The sequence below is a fragment of the Staurois parvus genome, unplaced genomic scaffold, assembly GCF_062004578.1.
Source record: "Staurois parvus isolate SC_StPar_1 unplaced genomic scaffold, SC_StPar_1.0 ptg000525l, whole genome shotgun sequence".
Classification (NCBI taxonomy): Eukaryota; Metazoa; Chordata; class Amphibia; order Anura; family Ranidae; genus Staurois; species Staurois parvus.
Genome location: NW_028318321.1, coordinates 2,022,760 through 2,044,954, shown reverse-complemented (window position 1 = coordinate 2,044,954; position 22,195 = coordinate 2,022,760). Strand labels below are relative to the sequence as shown.

Below are 22,195 nucleotides of genomic sequence, written 5' to 3'. Positions count from 1 at the left end.
CCCTCCAGAGTCAAAGATGGCCGCCGGGCCTCCACGTGGCTCCGGCGGCGTAGCAGGCAGCCTCTTCTGCTCATCCCTTAAAGGGACCTCTGGTCACCTGGATCCGTTTAATTTTACCACATGGGCATTTGCTGTCTACCACCTTGAGGGAGGATTACCTTAAGCCCTGACCAGACCTATATCTGATGTGGACACCCCTGGATGTGATACTTAAATGCGTATAAACTAATGCGCATCTGGTGAGTGCGTATTTCTGCCATTTCTCACGGAGCGCCACCATCGAGTTTTATACCAGTCACCTGGCACTTTATAGTATCACAGACTGTTACCTTTACTGAACTTTATTGTAGTATTACTGTTCTTTATTTGTTACCATTTAGCGCTGCACTGTTTTATCTATTCTGTAACAGGAAATGCCTGCACCGGTATTATTATTATTTTTATTACAAAAAAACCCAGTAGAACTATGGCCTCTCTTTAAAAGTAAAAAATGTGCTGTGACAGTTAAAGGGTTACTAAACCCAGGACCCTGCCATCACTATATCTGGTCTTCCACAGTACACACAACATGGAAGTGCAATTATTTTAGTAAATATAAACTGCTAAATACCTTTTCTCATCAGAGAGCAGTCTTGTGACTTCTATCAGTGTTCAGCTGAGTACATGGCCAGGATGCAGGATCCCTGACCTCTGTCTGGACAGTGCTGATTGACCCTGTGCTGATCACATGCACTCACCCAAGAAAAAAAAAAAAAAACCTCTATAGCAGTATACACCAAACTGAGCATGTGCAGTGTCTCCACACAATATGTCTTATCAGGAGATAAGAGGTGGGCACTGGAAGAAGCGATCAGAAAAGTATGGATTAAACAGCCTTTTTACACAATGAAGAGGATTAAGTCCTTAGGTTTCACAATGGGTATAACAACAAGCATTCTTTACTGCATATACAGACTGATTTTACTGTTGTGGGTCTAGTAACACTTTAATAGGTCCATCTGCACTTACAGCCTCTCTTACTCCCCATGAAAAGTCCTACAAATACCTGTTGATCCAGCCAGTGAAGTCCACCTAATGCACCTTCCAGTCATGGTGTGGCAACAATGCTGCACTGCTCCTGAATTCAGTGCAGAGTTGCCACTCATGTAGGCTGTGCCTGCTTGCACTACAGAAGGATGAGAAAATGTTGCAGGTGAAGTCAGCACCTGGCCACATGTACTACCCAAGGCTTGCTGATAGCACTGCCTCTGTTGATGAAATTCTCCCACTGTGAGCTGCAGAGTCTGGGAGGGGGAGCATAAACGACCCAAACAAAGGACGATTTGGCTCAATCAGGAAGGGTAAAAGAAATTTGTGGTTTACTTTATGAGGCTTGTGCATTACATGGTAATTGGATCTTGGACTTGTCTAGATTATCATACAGGAGCCTTAATGTGTACTTAAATGTGTTACAGCAAATACGATTTTAATGATTAGGTATACATACATATGTTGAATATGTTGTATGTTCATTGTTAAATGTTACAGTATACTATGAGTTATGGGGGTTACACATAAAAATATGGCAAGCAGTCAAACATGCTGGAAAGGCTGACATCACAAGCAACCTACAGGAGTTTATGGTATTTTAGATGAACATTGAAAATTATGACTACATTTACTACTTTTTGGTGTGTATTAGAGCTTTACTCACCACATCCAGTGCATAGAACTTGCTGAAAACACACACTGTGTGCTCAAAATTTTAACCCAGCAGTTGTTGATCAGGGCGGCTGAGAGACTCCAACAAAATACAGTCAGACAGTGGAAGAATCTTAAAATTTGTTTATGCCAAACAACGATGGAACTATGGTAATGCTAGCATGTAAATCTCTAGAAAAATTATGAAATGTTTGTCGAACATAAATGTTACAATTAGGGCTTGTTCACACTAGGCTGTTTTGCCAACGCTTGCCAAACGCCCCTATAGCGTTTGGCAAGCGTTGGTCCGGCGTTTGCGGAGCGTTATTAACGCTCGGCAAACGCTCCGCAAACACCGCATGCGCGGTTTAGCGGCGGTTGCTAGGCGTTTGCCGAGCGTTAATAACGCCCCACAAACGCCTATAATGCAGTTTGAGTGGTGTTACCGCTCCGCAAACGCCCCGCAACCGCACCGAAAACGCCGGCCGGGCGTTTGCGGAGCGGCACCATAGACGAGAATAGGAGGCTTCAAAGCCTCCTGACTCGTCCAGAGGCGTCCGTTTTGCTGCGACGCAAACGCTCCCGTTAGAACAGCACCATGTGCTGTAATGTGCAGAATTGGCAGAGGCGTTTGGGAAGCAGTAAAAACGCTTACCAAACGCCTCTCTGCCGCCTGCACACAAGGCTAGTGTGAACGTAGCCTTACAGACAAGGGCGCACTCTCATCGTGCATTACCGTGGAGACCCAAGTATTTATTAAATGAAATAAATTATACTCACAAACCAATGAGAATAAAAAACAGAAAAATGATCCGCAACAGCAGCGGATGGAATACTGTGCCCTTGGTGTGGACAATCTGACGCGTTTCGGGAAACGGAATCCCTTCCTCAGAGCGCTGAGGAAGGGATTCCGTTTCCCGAAACGCGTCTGTTTTTGTTTACCAGAATTCAGATTTCCCAGTCTTTGAAGGGCAGCACCTCCTCGTTTTTGGCATTCTCAATTCCCTGGTCTGCATGAAGATTTGAGCGCTGGTTTCATTTGTCTGTCTATTGAATAAATGTTACAATATCAAAATAAAAATACAGTAGTTGTAAACCTCAGACATGAAATATGAAGAAAGTACTTCTCTCTAAAGCAGGGGTGGGCAACTGTGGCCCTCCAGCTGCTGGAGAACTACAAGCCCATGAGGCATTGCAAAACTGACAGTTCCAAGCATGACTCCCAAAGGCAGAAGCATGATGGGACTTGTAGTTCACCAAGAGCTGGAGGGCCACAGTTGCCCAGACCTGCTCTATAGTGCGTACTTGTCTCAATTCAGAGCATCAAGTATAATTTCTCTCTGCTGCCCCATTCCTCTGCTATCTGCATGAATCACTTCTGACAAGTTTTCCTGACACCAAGAGAAAAATTGTGACAGGGGAGGGACCTCCAACAGATTGAAAGCCTCAGCTCTTTTCATGTGGAGGGAGTGTGTCTTTTCCCTCCAATAATCTCTCAGATCTCTCCTCATTGAGCTCTGCAGAGTGTAACTTCAGCTCACTGCCCTGTTTTCTGAACTCTCAGACAAGCTTTATAAATTATGGACTTTAAATGGATGCAGAAAAGAGAAGACTACAGATAGATAGGTACAACTTATGTAGGAGGATTTGTTTAATCTCTGTGTATCCTCAGTCACTTCACTGGGTACATGTAAGGGTTTACAACCACTTTAAATATACTGCATCAGTGTTAAAAGATATCACTTAAAATACACTAAAGTTCCATTTCCAGTCTCATTTCATGGATGAAAAGTGCCCTCCCGCTGATACCCAATGCAAGTATACTGCAGAAGCGTGCGCTCGGGATGCCTCGTGTTCTGATAAGTAGTGGCTGCTCAGCCTGTACAACTGAAAGCCAGGCTGAGAGGAGTCATGGCTCTTTGCTGCTGTAAGTAACTATAAGCATATAACTGCACACCCGGTGGTTATGGGCTGTTAGGGAGAGACGTCCGCCTCTGGATGTAGATAATATGCCTTCAGTAGCAGACTTCTGTCCCTAGACACAGATTACCGCTGAATGTGCAGACACATGCTTACCGTGGTAGAGAGCCATGGCTCCTGTCATTCAGTTGTACAGGCTGAGCTGCAAACACTGATCAAAACACCTGGGATCCCAGCCACATGTATGTGCAGTATACTTACCACAGGACCACACATTTTGCCCATGTGAATGAGGCCTTACACAATACCATGATAAGCTGCAACAGAGGTCTGTATTTTTGTGACTGTGAATTGTTTCCGCTGTTTCACAAGCGTGGGAGCAGAATGATTCTCTAATCAACAGGTACCAATCCTTCCATTTTCAATGAGCAAAGGGAAGGAAAATGTTAGCCGTACATGTGGAAGAGCACGCAGTCAGCCATGTTGTATGGAGAACTGGGAGAACAGTCATCTCTGACTGATGGATTTGTCACTGTTCTTTGTAATGGTGGCCACACATGCTTTGATTTTATTGTCCGATCGATATGTGATTCAATGATCGCATCTGCAAACAAACGAAAAGCCATAATTCCCATTCCAATTGAATTAGACTTGATTTAAATCGTATTTTGATTGATTAGACTGTGAAATCACATGCTGGAAACAGAGATGTGATTAATAACGTATGACTGTACACTACGATTGTATCTTAACTATTGAGTGAAATCCACTTCTCCACCTGTGGCATATCGACTGCGTGGCTTGCTGACTATAGAGCAATTATTTCTGTTGGGAGAGATCAATCAGAAAATAAATTGATCCTTTATGGAAGCACGTATGGCCACCATAAGTCCTCTGCCTATTTTACCCTCTATGCAAGAGGAGATAAAGAACATGAAAAAAGGGGTTGCTAAGGCAGATGTTTCCAATTCCACAGCAATGCAGAATCAGCGTGTGGTCTTCCAGGTTAAAAGGATTATGCTGTGCTAAGTGCCCGATATGCATCATCTTGTGATTATGGGTTGAGAGAAGTAGGGTGAGGCAGCCTGACTCATGTCAGATGGAGATGTATTCTGTCACTTTCTCCAAACCTGTGCAGACATTTCACACTCCACTGAGGCTGACGCTTACTGAACATTTCTTGGAGTTAACCAAAATGACTAAAGAAAAACCACCTTCTTCTTTACTCAAAGGGCCAAATACTAGAAGAGGCAACGCAGAAGTTTCATACAACTTTGTTTACTCTGACATATGGGTGTTTATTGACTAAAGCTGGAGAGTGCAAAATCAGGCTCACTTCTCCATAGAAACCAATCAGCTTCTAACCTCAGCTTGTTCAATTAAAGCGGTAGAAAGACACAACTTGAAAGAAAAAATGAAAACATCCCCTGCAAGGTAATGTCATGATGTGCTGGTATGCATCGCATACTAACACATTACGGAAGACTTACCTTCAAACGAAGCCCTCCAGAGGCACGCTGTCTCTGCTGACAGGGCTTCTATCTTCACCCGGTCTTCCTTCCGGGTTTGTGAACTACAGCCACCTGACTGGGCCAAACACAATGACGTCACTCCTGTGCATGCCTTGGTCTTGGGCCACAGCACAGTGATCTGAAGGAACGGCATGCGTATGCCGTTCCTTCAGAGCGCATGTGCCGGCCGTCATAAAGAGCAAATATCTCCTAAACAGCACACGGAGATACTCACTTTACATACAGGTGAGCTTTAATATAAACTTACTGTAGGTAAAAGATACAAAAGTGGGTTTACTTCCACTTTACGTTTTGCCAATAAAACCTGAAAGGTGATTGGTTTCTATGCAGAAGTGAGCCTGATTTTGCACTCTCCAGCTTTAGTAAATAAACCCCATGGTGTCATTTTACAGAAGTCAGAGTAAGTAACAATCACATTCTTCATTTCCGGATAATAAAGATGCAAATCATACCATTATGGCCAAATGACCAACTGAACATCCAGGACCATATAGTACAGATACAGGCTATTATAGAGCCTATTAAAAAAAAACACTGCACACAGCTGTTTAGTACATGTTGGCCATCAGTGCTACACATGGGAACCATGGCTTCTACGGAGGAGGCCTGGAGACCAAAGACAAAGCACAATGGAGAAGGTTATGATAAGAAGGAATGAAAAAGCCCACCAACTGGACCAGTTCATAGCACAGTGAGGTCTTTTAAAATGGAAGGTATTTGCATTTCTCATTCCATCCAATATCCCAAAAGTAGAGAGGATTGTTCCTCATTTCTTTAAATTGTATGTAAAATAAAAACTTTTTGATAGTATAAGGAATGGTTAAGACCTTGTCATGTGTTGTTTTTTTTTTTAATGGGCTGCCTGTGTCCTGTCAGTGGGGTTTCCTCTATTTCCCAGAGACACTGCAGGAAGTAAAAAAAGAGGTCTGTCCAAAGTGAAAGGATATCCCTTCTTAAAGTGGTAGTAAAATGAAAATCTGAAAATCCACTGACCAGTAGCGATTTTATGAAAGAAGAGGTGTCCTCTGTCATAAATGTCCCCCCTGCCTGTCATCGGGTAATGTGATTTGAGCCGCACATGAGCAGCTCAGACCACATTAACGGCGCGCTCTATGTGCTATGATGATGTGACTTGTGCGTAGGTGTGGGAGTGATGTCACCCCAGCCATTCAAGCACCTGAAGGTATAAAACCCGGAAAGAATGGATGAAGATGGAAGCGCCAGGGAAAATGTGACAGCGCAGTACTGGAGGGCTCCGTGTGTAGGCAAGTCTGTCATAATGTACGAGTATGCAGAGCATACTCGTACATTATGACTTAAACCTGCCAGGGGACCCAATTTTTTTTCCTTTATAACAAAGACTTTACTACTACTTTAAGGCAGCTATACATGGATCAAAATTCAATCGGTTCAGCAGGCACTAGCCAGATTTCAACCCATGCATGGGCAGCCTGATTGTACAGAAGTCAATCAGTCAACCAGCCTATCAGGTTTTTCCCAAACGATATAGCCAGCGGCACTGATCAGTGTACACTGATGCCGAGGAAAGCTACCCACTATCAGAATACAATTCAGCATAAGTGATTCACCATCCACACTGAATATGTGGCTAAGGGAATTGGGTCATTTTTTTTTTTCATTCAACCCACTGATTGAACGAGAAAGTGATTAATGTATGACATGCCTTGAAAGAGCGCGGTTGCTAGAAAAGGTTTAAACAGTTGCAGATTTCCCCTCACCATCTGTTCCGGTGACAACTCAAAAGGGTTGATTTAGTAAAGGCAAATATGACGTTTACTTTGCAAGGGAATCTGAGCTTAGCCAATTAAATTCGATGAAAATCCAATTTGCAAAGAATACAATACCAAATCACAAAAAAGGAATAAAAATTGACATACAGTATATTCTAACCAGGAAAGAGCCATCTAATGCTGGTAAACAGATGGTAAGTCTCTTTTTTTGTTTACAAAAATATCTGATTTCAGATTCTTCCCACATTAGTAGTCATACCAGCTCTTTTTAAGAACAAATATCTGTCTATACCATACACACAAATCAAAGGAAACAACCAATGAAGTTCATTCACAGAGGTGAACAGTAACAACAATAAGTGGAAGTTGTACATCTGTCAATCAGGACACAAAACTTGCTAAAACACAACATTTAGGGCTCTTTCACACAGACGTTCCGATCGGGCCCACCTGCCCGTTTCTCAGGCAGACACAAACAGAACCTCTATTCACCTCTATGGAGCAGCGGGTGTAAACGGACATGTGTGTTTACACCAGCTGACATCCGATCTGCCAAAAAGGGATGGATGGGGATCCAATTCCCCTTGCATTCGTTGGATCGGGTCGGATGGAAATTGACAGGCGGTTCATTTTCATCCGACTGCCCACTGAGGAGAGAGAGTAGCTCTGATTCCCCCCCACTTGCTCAGAAGGGGGGGGGGGGGGGGAAGCAGCAGACAGATCCCCTGCTGACCAAGGGGATCTGCTAAACGGGTCCGCCCCATATGATAGGACCCTTACAGAATTCTTTAAAGTTGTGCAAAGACCGTGATGACACACAAAGTTCAGCGACTAACAGCAAGCAATTTCACTTCAGAATGTTTTCTAATTGGGAGATTTTGAGTTATTGGACTATTCAGTACATGTTCAGTATCTGGCCCACTGAGGCTCAATTGAAACCTTTACATCTACATTTTCCTGCGTGTTTCTGATGTGTGTTGAAGTGCGTTTTCATACCAGCATTTTTATGTTTGACCAATGAAGCCCAAATAAAGTTAAGGTTGCTGGTGGGTGAGGTTTGTTGTTATGCGCTAAAATGCAGAAAAAACGCATGTTACATGGGCTTATGCATGTACTGTCATTGAAGTCTATAGGGCCAAAAACACACTTTGATGCACCAAAAGACTACCTCTAATATGTTCACAACGCACAGCATGACCATCCTAACGGACTTCCTAAAAAGAATGGCAATCCTCTTGATATGCGTTATGCTTATGTTTAAGAATGGAATTACACCGACATGTTTTCCACCCTGATAAGTTTCCACTGAAATCAATGGAAGCGAATCAAGAGGCATGTCAATGCAGTAACATATGTTGGGTAGTTAACGTGTGTTGCAATGTAGTTTGTATTGGGTGTCAATGTGTATCATAACGCACATCGACATGGTGCATTCACATGCGTTATGGCGTGTGGATGAGCACAATGACGTATGTTGAGATGTATCTTGATAGGTTTCTATTGATTTCAACAGAAAACTCATCAAACGTGTAAAAAATAAAAAAAGAAAACAGACATGGTGGCTGCATTAAAGGACCGTTAATCTACAATACTATCAATTTTTGTTCCTGCATTTAGAAACACCCTAATCTTCTAGGGAAATGGTCATCAACTTTCTTTATATGGGGGGCCTCAAATGCGATCTTAGATGTCACCGAAAAGCTGCACATAAACTTCAGTGGATAGTCACAGACAACAGACACACAACAGGACGAGGTCAGAGACTGAAGACATGACACTGGGCAAGGCCAGAGGCGGCTGCGCGTGCCGCACACAGGGGACGGCCAGAGGCGGCTGCGCGCGCCGCACACAGGGGACGGCCAGAGGCGGCTGCGCGCGCCGCACACAGGGGACGGCCAGAGGCGGCTGCGCGCGCCGCACACAGGGGACGGCCACAGGGCGCACGCCACACAGGAGACGGTCACAGGGCGCACGCCACACAGGAGACGGTCACAGGGCGCACGCCACACAGGAGACGGTCACAGGGCGCACGCCACACAGGAGACGGTCACAGGGCGCACGCCACACAGGAGACGGTCACAGGGCGCACGCCACACAGGAGACGGTCACAGGGCGCACGCCACACAGGAGACGGTCACAGGGCGCACGCCACACAGGAGACGGTCACAGGGCGCACACCACACAGGAGATGGCCAGAGACTGTGGAGATTCTGCAGAAGACTGAACATGCTTTAGGAGATGCTGGAACCTGTGGTCATACTTTAGTAGACTGTCACTGACTGGAGACACATTACATGAGACTTCTAGAAATCACTTCTATAACAAGGCAATTGGGAAACACAGATTAGTGTTTGCAGGGCCCCCAGGGTCACACAAAAAGTGCTAAAGGTCCTGAGGTTGAGCACCAAGGTTCTACAGGAACCTAAATGTGTGACCATGACACAGACATGGTGCCTCCATATTACCCCGGCCCCCTCTCACCTTATAGACCTTCCCGAAGGCTCCGTCCCCCAGCTCCCCTATGATCTCCCACACCTCCTCGGGGTTCTGGTCCCTCTTGACATGTTCATATTGTTTCTTCTTCTTGTCTCCTCCCAGCTTAAAGATCTTCCTGAAGTTGAAGAAGGACATGTTCCCGGTGGGGTGGGTGATGCCACCCAGAGATCAATGTGTTGTATATGGTCAGTGGGGGGCACCTGGCTTCATGCCCCCTCCACTAAATAGATCCCACCTGATCCCTCTGGTGACCAGATCCCTGTACACGTCCCAGGTGGATCCTCTGGTTATAGATCCTGTGGTGGATCCCTCTGATGATGGGGAACCTTGTGTACTGGATTCCTCTGTGATCCCCTGCTGTCAGATGTCAGGATGTGTCATACCAGGGCAGATCCCTTCTATGGTTCCATGGATAGGGGATCCTCTTGATCCCAGACGATCCCCGTGTCAGGGATGGTGGGGTAGATCCCGCAGAGGTTCCCCCAGGAGGCCGGGCTGTCTCCAGGTCACTCAGCTCCGGAGGAGGGATGTCACCGTACACCTGTCCTGGCTCCTCTATCCAGGCCGCGGGCAGCTCACACTGTCAGGCCCAGCCCATCCTCACACGGCCCGGCGGGAGGAGTTGGAGGGGAGGGAGGAGGAAGAGGCGGGGGAGTAACCCGAGAACTGCGCACTGACTCCCGCCCGGACACACCGACACCCGCCGGGCGGACCGAGGTAAGACTCCCCGCGGACTACACACAGCCAGACTATGCAGAGAACAGGCGCCACGGACACTTCCTCTGTCAGGCCTGTGCGCGCCCCCGTACTGCTCCCGCAGAGCCTCTGAGCGCGCACGCGTTCCCCTGGCAACACAGGATTTTTTTCCCCCATCATGAAACTTTATTGACATTAGAAGTGACACTCCGGCCTGGGGTGTGTGCCAGGCACAAAAGTGGAGAGTGCTGGATTCTCCGCAGTACTAGGGCCTGGCTTTATTTTGGGGCTCAATTACAGGGACGTATGCGTGTATTTGTGCAGAGAGTGCAGGTTGTGTATGGAAGTGTGTTCAGAGTAGGTTCACGTAGTAGAGGATGTGTGCCCCTCCACCCAGGCACAAGTCACTGACCCTTTATTTAGAAGTACTCGCAGAACTGCACCCAAATGAAGCACCATTTGGTTTCACGCACACAAAACATGCCATGTTTCCCGATGCATTCGGGATATCATTAAAGTAGAACTACAGTCAAAACCTTTTTTTTTCCATTTAGAATAGAGTAAGGGAGGATTCTAACCTGTCCGAATTTGTTTGCCATCTATGTCCCACTGTGGAGATTTCCCTTCACTTCCTGTCCCATAGCACAAACAGGAAGTGAGCAGAAATCCCTGCAAATTAAGGGAGTTCCTTGGGGACCCCAGGTCTCCAGAACTAGTGTCCCCGTTGGAAAATTTCCCCTCTCTTTTCTGAGGACAACCCAACATTTGGGATTTTCTTTTACTTTCAATGATAATGGTAAACCAGACAAATGGAGAGGGTGAATCTCCCTAACGGGCACAGACAGCAATACAAGCTGACAGGTAATCTATTCCCTCTCCACTCTATCCAAAACTAAAAAAATCACTCTTATGTTGAGGGCTGCAGCCTTGCAAATGTCCATAGGTTTCCAGCTTGTACAAAATCCACATCAACCTGGAGAGGATACTGGAGACCTTGGTGCAGCTAGGAAGGGTACTGGAGATCTTGGTGCAGCTAGAGAGGGTACTGGGGACCTTGGTGCAGCTAGAAAGGGTACCGGAGATCTTGGTGCAGCTAGAGAGGGTACCGGGGATCTTGGTGCAGCTAGAAAGGGTACCGGGGATCTTGGTGCAGCTAGAGAGGGTACCGGGGATCTTGGTGCAGCTAGAAAGGGTACCGGGGATCTTGGTGCAGCTAGAAAGGGTACCGGGGATCTTGGTGCAGCTAGAGAGGGTATCTGGGACCTTGGTGCAGCTAGAGAGGGTACCGGGGATCTTGGTGCAGCTAGAAAGGGTACCGGGATCTTAGTGCAGCTAGAGAGGGTATCTGGGACCTTGGTGCAGCTAGAGAGGATATTGGGGACCTTGGTGCAGCTAGAAAGGGTACCGGGGATCTTGGTGCAGCTAGAGAGGGTACCGGGGATCTTGGTGCAGCTAGACAGGGTACCGGGGACCTTGGTGCAGCTAGAGAGGATATTGGGGATCTTGGTGCAGCTAGAGAGGATATTGGGGATCTTGGTGCAGCTAGAGAGGATATTGGGGATCTTGGTGCAGCTAGAGAGGGTACCAGGGATCATGGTGCAGATGGAGAAGATACTAGGGATCATGGTGCAGCTGGAGAAGATACTAAGGATCTTGGTGCAGCTGAAGAAGATACTAGGGATCTTGGTGCAGCTAGAGAGGGTACCAGAGATCTTGGTGCAGCTAGATAGGGTACCAGGGATCTTGGTGCAGCTAGAAAGGGTACCAGGGATCTTGGTGCAGCTGGAGAAGATACTAGGGATCTTGGTGTAGCTGGAGAAGATACTAGGGATCTTGGTGCAGCTGGAGAAGATACTAGGGATCTTGGTGCAGCTGGAGAAGATACTAGGGATCTTGGTGCAGCTGGAGAAGATACTAGGGATCTTGGTGCAGCTGGAGAAGATACTAAGGATCTTGGTGCAGCTGGAGAAGATTCTAGGGATCTTGGTGCAGCTAGAGAGGGTACCCGGGATCTTGGTGCAGCTAGAGAGGGTACTGGGAATCTTGGTGCAGCTAGGGAGGGTACAGGGGATCTTGGTGCAGCTAGAGGGTACCGGGGACCTTGGTGCAGCTAGAGAGGGTAGCGGGGAACTTGGTGCAGCTAGAGAGGATATTGGGGATCTTGGTGCAGATAGAGAGGGTACTGGGGACCTTGGTGCAGCTAGAAAGGGTACCGAGGATCTTAGTGCAGCTAGAGAGGGTACCGGGGATCTTGGTGCAGCTGGAGAAGATATTAGGGATCTTAGTGCAGCTCGAGAGGGTACCGGGGATCTTGGTGCAGCTAGAAAGGGTACCGGGGAACTTGGTGCAGCTGGAGAAGATACTAGGGATCTTGGTGCAGCTGGAGAAGATACTAGGGATCTTAATGCAGCTTGAGAGGGTACCGGAGATCTTGGTGCAGCTAGAGAGGGTACTGGGGATCTTGGTGCAGCTAGAGAGGGTACCGGGGCTCTTGGTGCAGCTAGAGAGGGTACTGGGGACCTTGGTGCTACTAGAGAGGATACTCATGATCTTGGTGCAGCTGTAGCTTTCGGGGTGTACCCCTTCTTCAAGGTCCAAGCAGTACTGCATGGACCTTGAAGAAGGAGGTACACCCTGAAAGCTTGTCCTCAAAAATTGTACATTAGTGCAAATAAAAATGTATCACGGACAGTACTCAGTTGTTTCTGTCTTTAATCTGATTTTCACATTAAAAAAGCTGTTTGCAGACTTTAGCACTATTTGCAGCTTGTTGAAAGCCTGCTGTACCCTAACTTCTTGTTTACAGTGACAGTCAACACTCCTATTAAGATCTATGTTTAACACCTTCATACTGGAACTGAGGTTTTCTTTAAAGACTTCAACATTTAACGCTTTAATTGTACATTAACCCCTAGAGAGAGCTAATAACCTCCTCCTCTCAACACTTAACCCTTGTTTTGCTGCCAGCTCATCTCATCCTCTGCAGAGAGCATGCTGTTCCTACACCTGAAATCATGCAACACCATGATCCCAGCCTCCCAAAAACTTCATCAAATTGCACATCTCCATCCACACTACATTATAAATTAACCCTAGCTGTTTAATCACCTCCCAGAATCAACTGGGTGGCCTGTACACAGACAAAGGGGAGTTTTACCATGCTTGTCCTGCTGAGACCTGAATGATTTTGCCCATAGTAAAGTTTCCTCCAACTGAAAAAAAAATAGTTTTGATACATGTTTTGCAAAGACAAAATACCATTATTAACAAAAGCTTTACAAGATTAAGATTTCTGTTTTTTTAAACTGAAATAAAAAGGGAAATATTTTGCAGACGTTTGTGGAAATAGGTGAATCAAGGCCAGTGTGTGCTAATGGCCTTATTATACACTCTGCTAGGTTTTATAATCATCTTTTTCTAGTTTAAAGCTGTGTCTAAGCCTAGAGGGTTACTTTTTGTCATGTTAAATTATTTTTGTTATACTCTCATCATCTGGGTCATTGGATCCCATAAGTCATGACTCTGAACGTTCAGAGGTTTCCATGGTGATGCCAGCTAGACCCCCATCTAACAAACCACGTGTGCAACCGCATGCAACATCCTGCTTTAGGCTAAATATACTTCTGTACAGTTTGAACACTGTAGTGAATAATAAAGGCTTTAATCATGAAGAGTCTGTACCTGCACTCTTCTTTCACTGCAGATATATATATATGTATATGTAGCGTTCACCCCAGAAGGAGCTGCTGTATTCTCAGGTCCCCTGTTTCTGTGCCCACAACTCTGCAAATTGCACCACTGACACATGGCTGGATTATGAATATTTATTGCAGATATACTGTATATGCAGTAAGCTGATGGCCAAAGAGATATGAACTGCAGTAATGACACAACTAATAGTTAAACAGTAGCTAGAAATATACTGCAAATGGATGAACAGCAGCAAGAAATATACAATGGAAAACAAACAATTGGCGTTGAAAGCAACCCCTCCTAAACCCTATACTGGGGCAATCATAACTAATGAGAGTTATGCCACCATAACAGTTCAGCAGTCTGTTATATACCATCTCTCTCTTGCTTGCCAGCTTGTTGGGGCTCAACTCTTATGTCATAGTGCTAAGTATAATGTCCCGTCAAGCACTTATAAAGGCACTGGATCTGTAATATTTGCAGGCAACACTTTTCCTCTTTAGGAGAGTGGGGTTTGGCCAGCAGCTTATCACCAACTCCTGTGATAGCAGATAATTTCCCTCTGTGTCCTATTAACAGGACAACTGGTCAATGGCAGCATCGTCCTTCCCTTCAGTCAGGCAATGGGCTCTCTCAGCATCTGTGGCCCACTCCGTCCCTGCGAATGTCCTCCACACTCCAACAACCACTCCTCCAGAGAGCCCCAGTGCCCCTTGGGATCTGTGATTTCTTCAACCAGCTTACCAAGCCAGCTCAGTCTTTGTGGAACTACACCTCTCACAATCCTCCATTCCTCTTTGTGGTCCTGGAAGTTCACATCCTCTGTGTATTCCTAATGGTTAGAGGGCAGGTTTAACATTGTCTACCCACAGTTCTAATAGCAGTCTCTTCTTGCAGCTGTGTCTGTGAAAAGTCTCTATCACTGATGAGACACAGTATCTCAGCAAACTGAGGTCAGGTCCATGTATCTGCTCCTATCCTGCCTGCATTGGAGATGGGGATGCACCTTGTTGTGGTATCAGAAGGGTTAGATGTCACCAAGGGTTCTCACTTATGCAGAGTGAAGGGCTCCAGTATGTCTGTTGTGACTGGAGACAAGCTGATGAACAAGCAGCATTTGTGAACAGACACAGGGAGAATGTCTGTTCTGCCCTCAAGGAGAGGTGTTGTCACTAGGCCATCACCTAAGAAAAATAGAGCACAGGAGCCTGTGCAGCCCCAAGGTGGGCAGTTTGTCTGTCACAAGGCTGAGTAAGTTAACGTGGTGAGTCTGTGTGGAGACATGCTTAGGGATTACACAGTCGAGATAACCAAGAGGGTAGAAAAGTTCTGTTTGTCGTTATGCTGAAAACCCTGCACTTGAATAGAAGTGGGCAAAAAGCCTTTGAATGTACTTCACTGACTGGACTGAAGTTCATAAAAAGGATGTAAGGTGCTACATTTGAGTCCCCATAATATGAATCTATATACTGTCATATACTATATATACACTACATTGCCAAAAGTATTGGGACACCCCTCCAAATCATTGGATTTAGGTGTTCCTATCACCTCCATGGCCACAGGTGTATAAAATCAAGCACATAGGCATGCAGACTGCTTCTACAAACATTTGTGAAAGAATGGGTCGCTCTCAGGAGCTCAGTGAATTCAGGCGTGGTACCATGATAGGTTGCCACCTGTGCAATAAGTCCATCAATGAAATTCCCTTGCTACTAAATATTCCACAGTCAACTGTTAGTGGTATTATAACAAAGTGGAAGCAACTGGGAACAACAGCAACTCAGCCACCATGTGGTAGGCCACATAAGATAACAGAGCGGGGTCAGCGCATGCTGAAGCGCACAGTGCGCAGAAGTCGTCAACTGTCTGCAGAGTCAATAGCTAAAGACCTCCAAACTTCATGTGGCCTTCAGATTAATACAACAACAGTGCGTAGAGAGCTTCATGAAATGGGTTTCCATGGCCGAGCAGCTGCATCCAAGCCTTACATCACCAAGTGCAATGCAAAGCGTCGGATGCATTGGTGTATATGACAGTGTATAGATTTTTTATTGCGGGGACTCAATTGTAGCGCCTTTTCATTAAAGCCTAATTCCATGTTTACTGTGTTAGTTTGGGCCAGAACAATTTCCTTCACTAACAGATGTGCCTGCTTGACACATTGTATAAACTGCATTTAGCATCACCTACATACAGTATACAGTGCTGTGTTCTGGTAGCAGGATGTCGACATGCCATCCCGCTCCCAGAACCAAAAATTGAGCTTTGTGTTCTATGAATGTGTGTGCTATGAACCATCCTGAAATTTTATTTAAATCCTGGTGAATTCGTGTTGAATTCCATAGTCCAGTGCTAGATCGAGTTTTGTAATTGAGCTCCAGTAACTGGCCTGACAGGGCACGCTATCCTGGGCACCAGGAACATCTGCTTTGCATCTCTCTTGTAGGGTGTCCGGGGTTCCACGTGCTGCTATCTGCCCCTCTATGACAGCCAGCATCTCCCCCCCACTCTGCATGTCATAATTGCATCCCAGGAGTTTTGGCTTCCTACCCAGTATTTCATTATTCATACGACATATAGTGTAAAAAGTAGAGAAGCAGTCGTCTGAGGAAAAGGGAAGAGCATCAGCAGCTCCATGCTTAGGAATTTAGTGGCTAATCATGGGATTCCATTTGACTTTCCTCAGTTGTATGAGGACATTTTTTTTTCAAATGCCACTATATAAATGGTATATCCATTTGCAACTGTGAAGGTTCCATTGGTCACTTCCTATCTAATGCTTGGTGAACTGATTAAATGTAGTTCAGAAAACAAATACTGTTTTTTTTTAATGAGGTACTGTATATTCAGCTATTATATGTGTCTAGACTGAGGAGGTAGGCAGCTGAGTTTATCAGTACAAGATCTTCACAGCACAGAGACCATGACAAGAGCCTTCTTTCCATGCTATCACTATTGGGCTTAGTTGCAATGACATTCCCATCTACTATATGTTTTCCTGTAAATACTGAACTTTTCACAACCTCTCATGTATTGCGGAAGTAGCATGGTGGAAAATAAGTACAGAGGTGACAAAAGTGGTTTCTCGGTGTGCAAACCACAATGATCAACTGTTAAGAGCCAAGACGGCAGTGTCATTTGCCAAAAGTCCAGTACAAAGCTGTGCCAATTACAAGAATAAAATGAGCTCCAGGCAGAGGAACTATGCAGTACTCAGAAAACTGTCTAGAAAAAAGTTTCTCTAACTTCCCTTAATAGCACTCTTTAAGGAGGGTGGGGAAGGGTTAGGATTTCCCCTGACTTTTTTGTGGTCACTAAGACAGGAAGTGAGCAAATAAAACAATGTCCAAAGCATAATAACTAATAGAGACCAGAGCCAGAAATCATTCCGTAACCAATTTGGTCACAGTTGTGAACAGCAATTTCAATATACAATGTGTATAAATCCTACAGATGTCAAGTTTTTTTTTATTTTATTTTTGTAATGTAAAAATGTGGCAATTTCCAAATGAAAGGGTTTGAATACATTGCTTTTCCAGTGCAGCTTGCTCTTTTTTGCTACAAATGCACATTGTAGCTGAAAGATGTTAATTTTTGTTAAGCGCTGTGACTAGAATGCTCTGCCCTGAGTATTGTGTTATGTCCCAGGGCAATAGGAATAAACAGCAATGTTTGAGTATAATTTTCCATATTAAGGAAGCAATGCGCTTTCGAACTCGTGCAATTAATCCCAGGACAATAAAACTTAAAGTAGAACCATAAGCCAAACTTTTTTTTTTCATTTTGGATTAAAGTGATATTAAGCTTAGTTTAAAAAAAAAAGAAAAACAAACATGTCATACTTACCTACAAATAAAAGTGTAGCGCTGAAGGTGAGAAAATCAGTAATGTTACTGGCCAAGCTAAACATCCATTAAGGCAGATGTGATAACACTTGCAATACAATAAAAATGATATAAAAGTGAAAACATTGTGAAAGTGAAAAAAAAATAAAAATAAATCCCAGTGCCAAAGAACATTAAAAAATATCAAAAAGTGCGATCATGAATCTTCCATTGCTAGAGGATCAAACGTTATGCATGTGAAACACGTGTCACCCCACTCTGAGCTCAGAAAAGGCTTACCAGATATATTTGACCATCATGTTATAGAATGGTCCAAATGGCCTCAAGAATGATCATAAAGCAACCGCTCCAGCCTCTTCCTTGACCTCCAAATGTGGTTCAAGTGGTGTTCACCCGATCCGTATAGAACGTCAATGCATGCGTTGTCAGGCATAAAAGTGGCATGTGCATGAAATGAGAAAGCTTCCCATAGTATAAAATCATTTAAAAGATTTATTATGCCAAAGAAATGCACTTACATGCTTTAAAATCAAATACAGCACTGTATATCCAAAAAGATCCTCTTGTTCCCACTTCCAAAATGGCCACGAGCGTGCATGTATGTGTGGTGACATACGTCCAAGCTCCACCCGACACAGTTCATCACAAATTACATCATTAGGGATCAAAAGCTTACGTCCGTCACCACGCACTTATATAAGAAGATCACGGAGAGAGGACCGGCATTGATTGACCACACTCAATCACTCAATCGACATTGATTGCTGTGACACAACTATAAACAACCTAATCAACTGAATGCAGATACAAATAGCACTCCAATAGGAGGACAAAAACCATTACACGGAGATCATAGTAAATGATCGGATCTACACGGCCCCCTACCAGTGAATGAGTGTACATAAACAATATATATTCAAAGCAATGTACTATAAAACTGAGCTTCTAAACCACCTAAAGGGGAGCAATATAGCTCTAAGTTTAAGAACCTTTACAAAATAATATAATATATAAAGGGCTCATACAACCGACTAATGGTGAACAATTCTACTCCATGTGATGTATATAAAACCCTAAAAAAAAAAAGGGGGCAAATAGGGCACTAAAATAGCATGATGAAGAAATTATAATCCCCTATAAAAAACAGCCGGTCGTCTCTCCTTAGATCCAAGTGAGATAATTATCAATACTATAATAGTGACAAAAACATGAAAATATACAAAATGATAAATAAATCACAAAGTAAAATTCAATTGTTATTAATAAAGCAATTGATATCTCAGTCGATGTTTAAACCGTACGATGCATAGGTCTTGAGGTCATAAATCCACTTGACCTCCGAACGAGATATTTCTCTTTTAGCATTGCCACGCCTTCAATGGGAGATAAATTTATATATGGCAAACCTCAGGGTTTTTATTATGGAAACGTGCATAATGTCGTGAAACACTATGCCACTTAAAACCCTTCCTGATATTCACAATGTGTTCATTAAGACGGATATGTAGTTCCCTAGTGGTAAACACTATATATTGTTTCCTGCAAGGACAAATAAGCATATAAACTACATTCTTTGAAAGACAAGTGATAAAGGAATGAATTTCATAAGTCTTCAAAGTTTGAGTTGAATGAAAGTTAAAAATTTTCTTATCCTTTAATACATTAATTTTACACAAATTACACTTCCTACAGGGAAAAAACCCTTATAATCATGAAAAAAGACTGGACGTATAGGAGGGTCATAAATATTAGGGGCCACCTTATTTCTTAATGACGGGACTCCCCTAAAGGTGACTGTTAGCTTCTCAGGCAAAATGGAACCTAATAATCGGTCATTTTTCAAAATTGACCAATGTTTTTTAATAATTTGTTGGCCTTATAGTGTTGTGCAGAAAAAGAAGTAATAGGTGAGAGACCCAAAGAGCCAGAATCCACAGACGACTTAGGTCTCTCTATTAATAAAGAGTCCTTATCTCTTAGAGTGTCTACAGATATAATTCTCTCAAGATCCTCATTATAACCTTTTTCTATAAATCTGGAGTTGAGAAATATAGCTTGATCTAAAAAAGCTTGTGTGCGCGTACAATTCCGTCATAAAAGGTAAAAATTGACTCTTAGGTACAGATGCCAACCAAGAAGGATGGTGGCAGCTCCCCATTGGTATGAGGCTATTCCTATCAGTGGTTTTAAAGAAGGTGGAAGTAACAATAGGTGTCATTCTCTGTACTTATAATGTATAGCGATGAGCAAACTGTTGGCACTATATAAATCCTGTATAATAGTAATTTTAAGATCAAGGAACATCAATTCTCTATTACTTGCCTCATAACTCAAATATATACCACTATTGTTTTCATTCAAATGATTCATGTATAAGTTTAGCGAATTTAGATCCCCCTCCCAGATCAAAATCACATCATCAATAAAGCGTCTCCACAATATGAGTTCCGGTCACTTCTGATAAAATATCATATCATTCTCCCACATAGCAATGAACAGGTTGGCCATACTGGGGGCAAATTTAGCCCCCATGGCTTCATCCTTACACTGTAAATAATAAGAACCACCAAACCAAACATAGTTATGGCTCATAGAAAATTCTAACAAATGGAGAATGAATTCCTTCTGTACATCTGGAATGGGAGAATTATGATATAGATAGTGATGTACTGCTTGTAACCCATGTTGATGGGTCATGCTGGGATTTGTAGTGTGCAGGCAGCAGGGTAACCTCTGTGTGACTTGCAGGGACCCCAACACTGGTGTAGCATCAGGGGTCACATCTGCGGCTTCCTTGTCACACCTGGCAGTAGGGGTGGCAGGGGACAGCATATAGAGGAACTGATCCCCTTCATTCTCCGCCTGCTGCCACTGAATGCCAGCTTCTCCTCCTCTCCCTTCCACCAGCATTCTGTGGCAGCATGAGGAGAATTAAGGGGATCAGTTTCTCTATGTGCCTCCCCCCCGTCACCCCTCCTATCCAGGTTACTCTTATTTCCGCTGCTTCACTCTTATTTCTGCTGCTTCATAAACCAAAGCACAGTAAACTGTGTTTAATATGCTTTAGTTTATGAACAGGAAGACAATGCAGAACGCTTCCTGTTCATTCATTCTGTGCAGCTGAGGTTATTTCTCAGCTAGGATCTTTCTCTGTCTCAAAAGTGAGACATCAGGGGTCTGTTTAGACCGCTGATATTTCACCAAAGCCCCCAACATAATGAAAAATTAAATTGCAAAAAAATTTAATAATAAAATGGTAAAAAATAATAAAAAAATCAGTAAATAAAAAACTACTGACTCCATCCACTGTCTTACTGACCGATAACATCCACTGCCTTACTGACCAACACCGTCCACTGTCCTACTGACACTGTCCACTGCTAAGGTAGGGTTAGTTTATATTTTTACAGTGACACTTGCTATATTTTTCTAAAGTTTCCTTACTATTTAATTAGGCCTTGCTAGTTAATTTCTGAAAAAAAATGGCACTGAACCCCAGTGATTTTGATTTCTTTTGTGTTTTTTAGGTGAATCTCCACCTCTCAAAGGTTGCCTACCCCTGCTCCAGGATAGTCAAAAGAATTGGAGAGGTATGTCAAATTTAGGACAGTTTCTCCAAAATCTTTTAAATTAGGCTTCATTCACACCTGGGTGTTTTGGAAACGCAGGCAAAATGCGGGACGCATTTGTGATGCCATTATTTCTTAATGGCACCCCAAATATGGTGCAAATTTGCCACAATTGTCATGCAACAAAACACTTAAAAATTGCTGCAAAAAAGCAATGAAAAATGTGCCTGGCTTTGTGCCAAAATTTGGTACATGAGTGTCTTTTGGCGCATTTTTGGAGTGGAGGGAAACCCATTCAAATGAATGGTGCTGTTCCAAAAACGTGCAAAAAAAACTCACAAAAACACGGTGTCTCAGCGGTACGCTTAGGAGAATTTGGAGTATGTTGGCATGCGTTGGGAGTATTTTGGCGAGCAGTGGAATCAGCGAGTAGTAGAGTGGGGGCCCAAGTCAAATTTTGCATTGGGGTCCACGAACTTCAAGCTACGCCTCTGTCAAACATGCAAGCCCTTATTCCCTCTCTTCTGCCTTGATCTTATCAATACACTTGCAATCTACCTAATCCTACCTACATACACATTCATATCTCCTTATCCGAAACCTACAGTCTAGTTTAGCCTTTCTTGACCAGGGTTTCCATGGAACCCTAGGGTTCCTCCAAAGGTTGCCTGGGATTCCTTGAGCACTGAGCCATTTATGCCTCTACATATAAGCTACCACTGACACCAAAGATGTTTTTAGCTATCTGTAAGGTGAGAATGTGTCCCACTGACCACACATGTAAGGAGCATTCTTCTCTCTATCATTCTCCACCATCTTGATACTATCCCATGAGCAGTAAATATTTGTTATCAGGGGTTCCTGGAGACTAGATAGTTATTTCAGGGATTCTCCAATGTTAAAACGGTTGGAAAAGGCTGGTCTAGATATTCAGTTTTTACACTTTTGTTTGGTATCTCAATCCATCCTCAGAGATTGATCTGATCTTTTCTTTTTCCTCTCTATTACAT

General features: G+C 43.9%; 2 protein-coding genes across 6 annotated transcripts in view; one reads left to right on the top strand and one right to left on the bottom strand.

Moving 5' to 3' along the window:
• SLK (STE20 like kinase) overlaps positions 1 to 10,195 on the bottom strand; it is a 107,340-nt gene extending 97,145 nt beyond the window's left edge. For 2 of the 3 annotated variants that reach the window (XM_089690265.1, XM_089690266.1), the window contains exon 1: positions 9,365 to 10,194. In XM_089690265.1, the coding sequence (XP_089546391.1) occupies positions 9,365 to 9,514 (150 nt within the window). In that variant the 5' untranslated portion in view covers positions 9,515 to 10,194. Of the gene's footprint in view, positions 1 to 9,364 lie in introns of all 3 variants that reach the window. The other variant, XM_089690264.1, reaches the window with a different exon arrangement.
• STN1 (STN1 subunit of CST complex) overlaps positions 9,997 to 22,195 on the top strand; it is a 75,286-nt gene continuing 63,087 nt past the window's right edge. For 2 of the 3 annotated variants that reach the window (XM_089690267.1, XM_089690268.1), the window contains exons 1-2: positions 9,997 to 10,096; positions 21,144 to 21,206. The gene's annotated coding sequence lies outside the window, so the exon portion shown is untranslated. The remainder of the gene's footprint in view (positions 10,097 to 21,143; positions 21,207 to 22,195) is intronic. The other variant, XM_089690269.1, reaches the window with a different exon arrangement.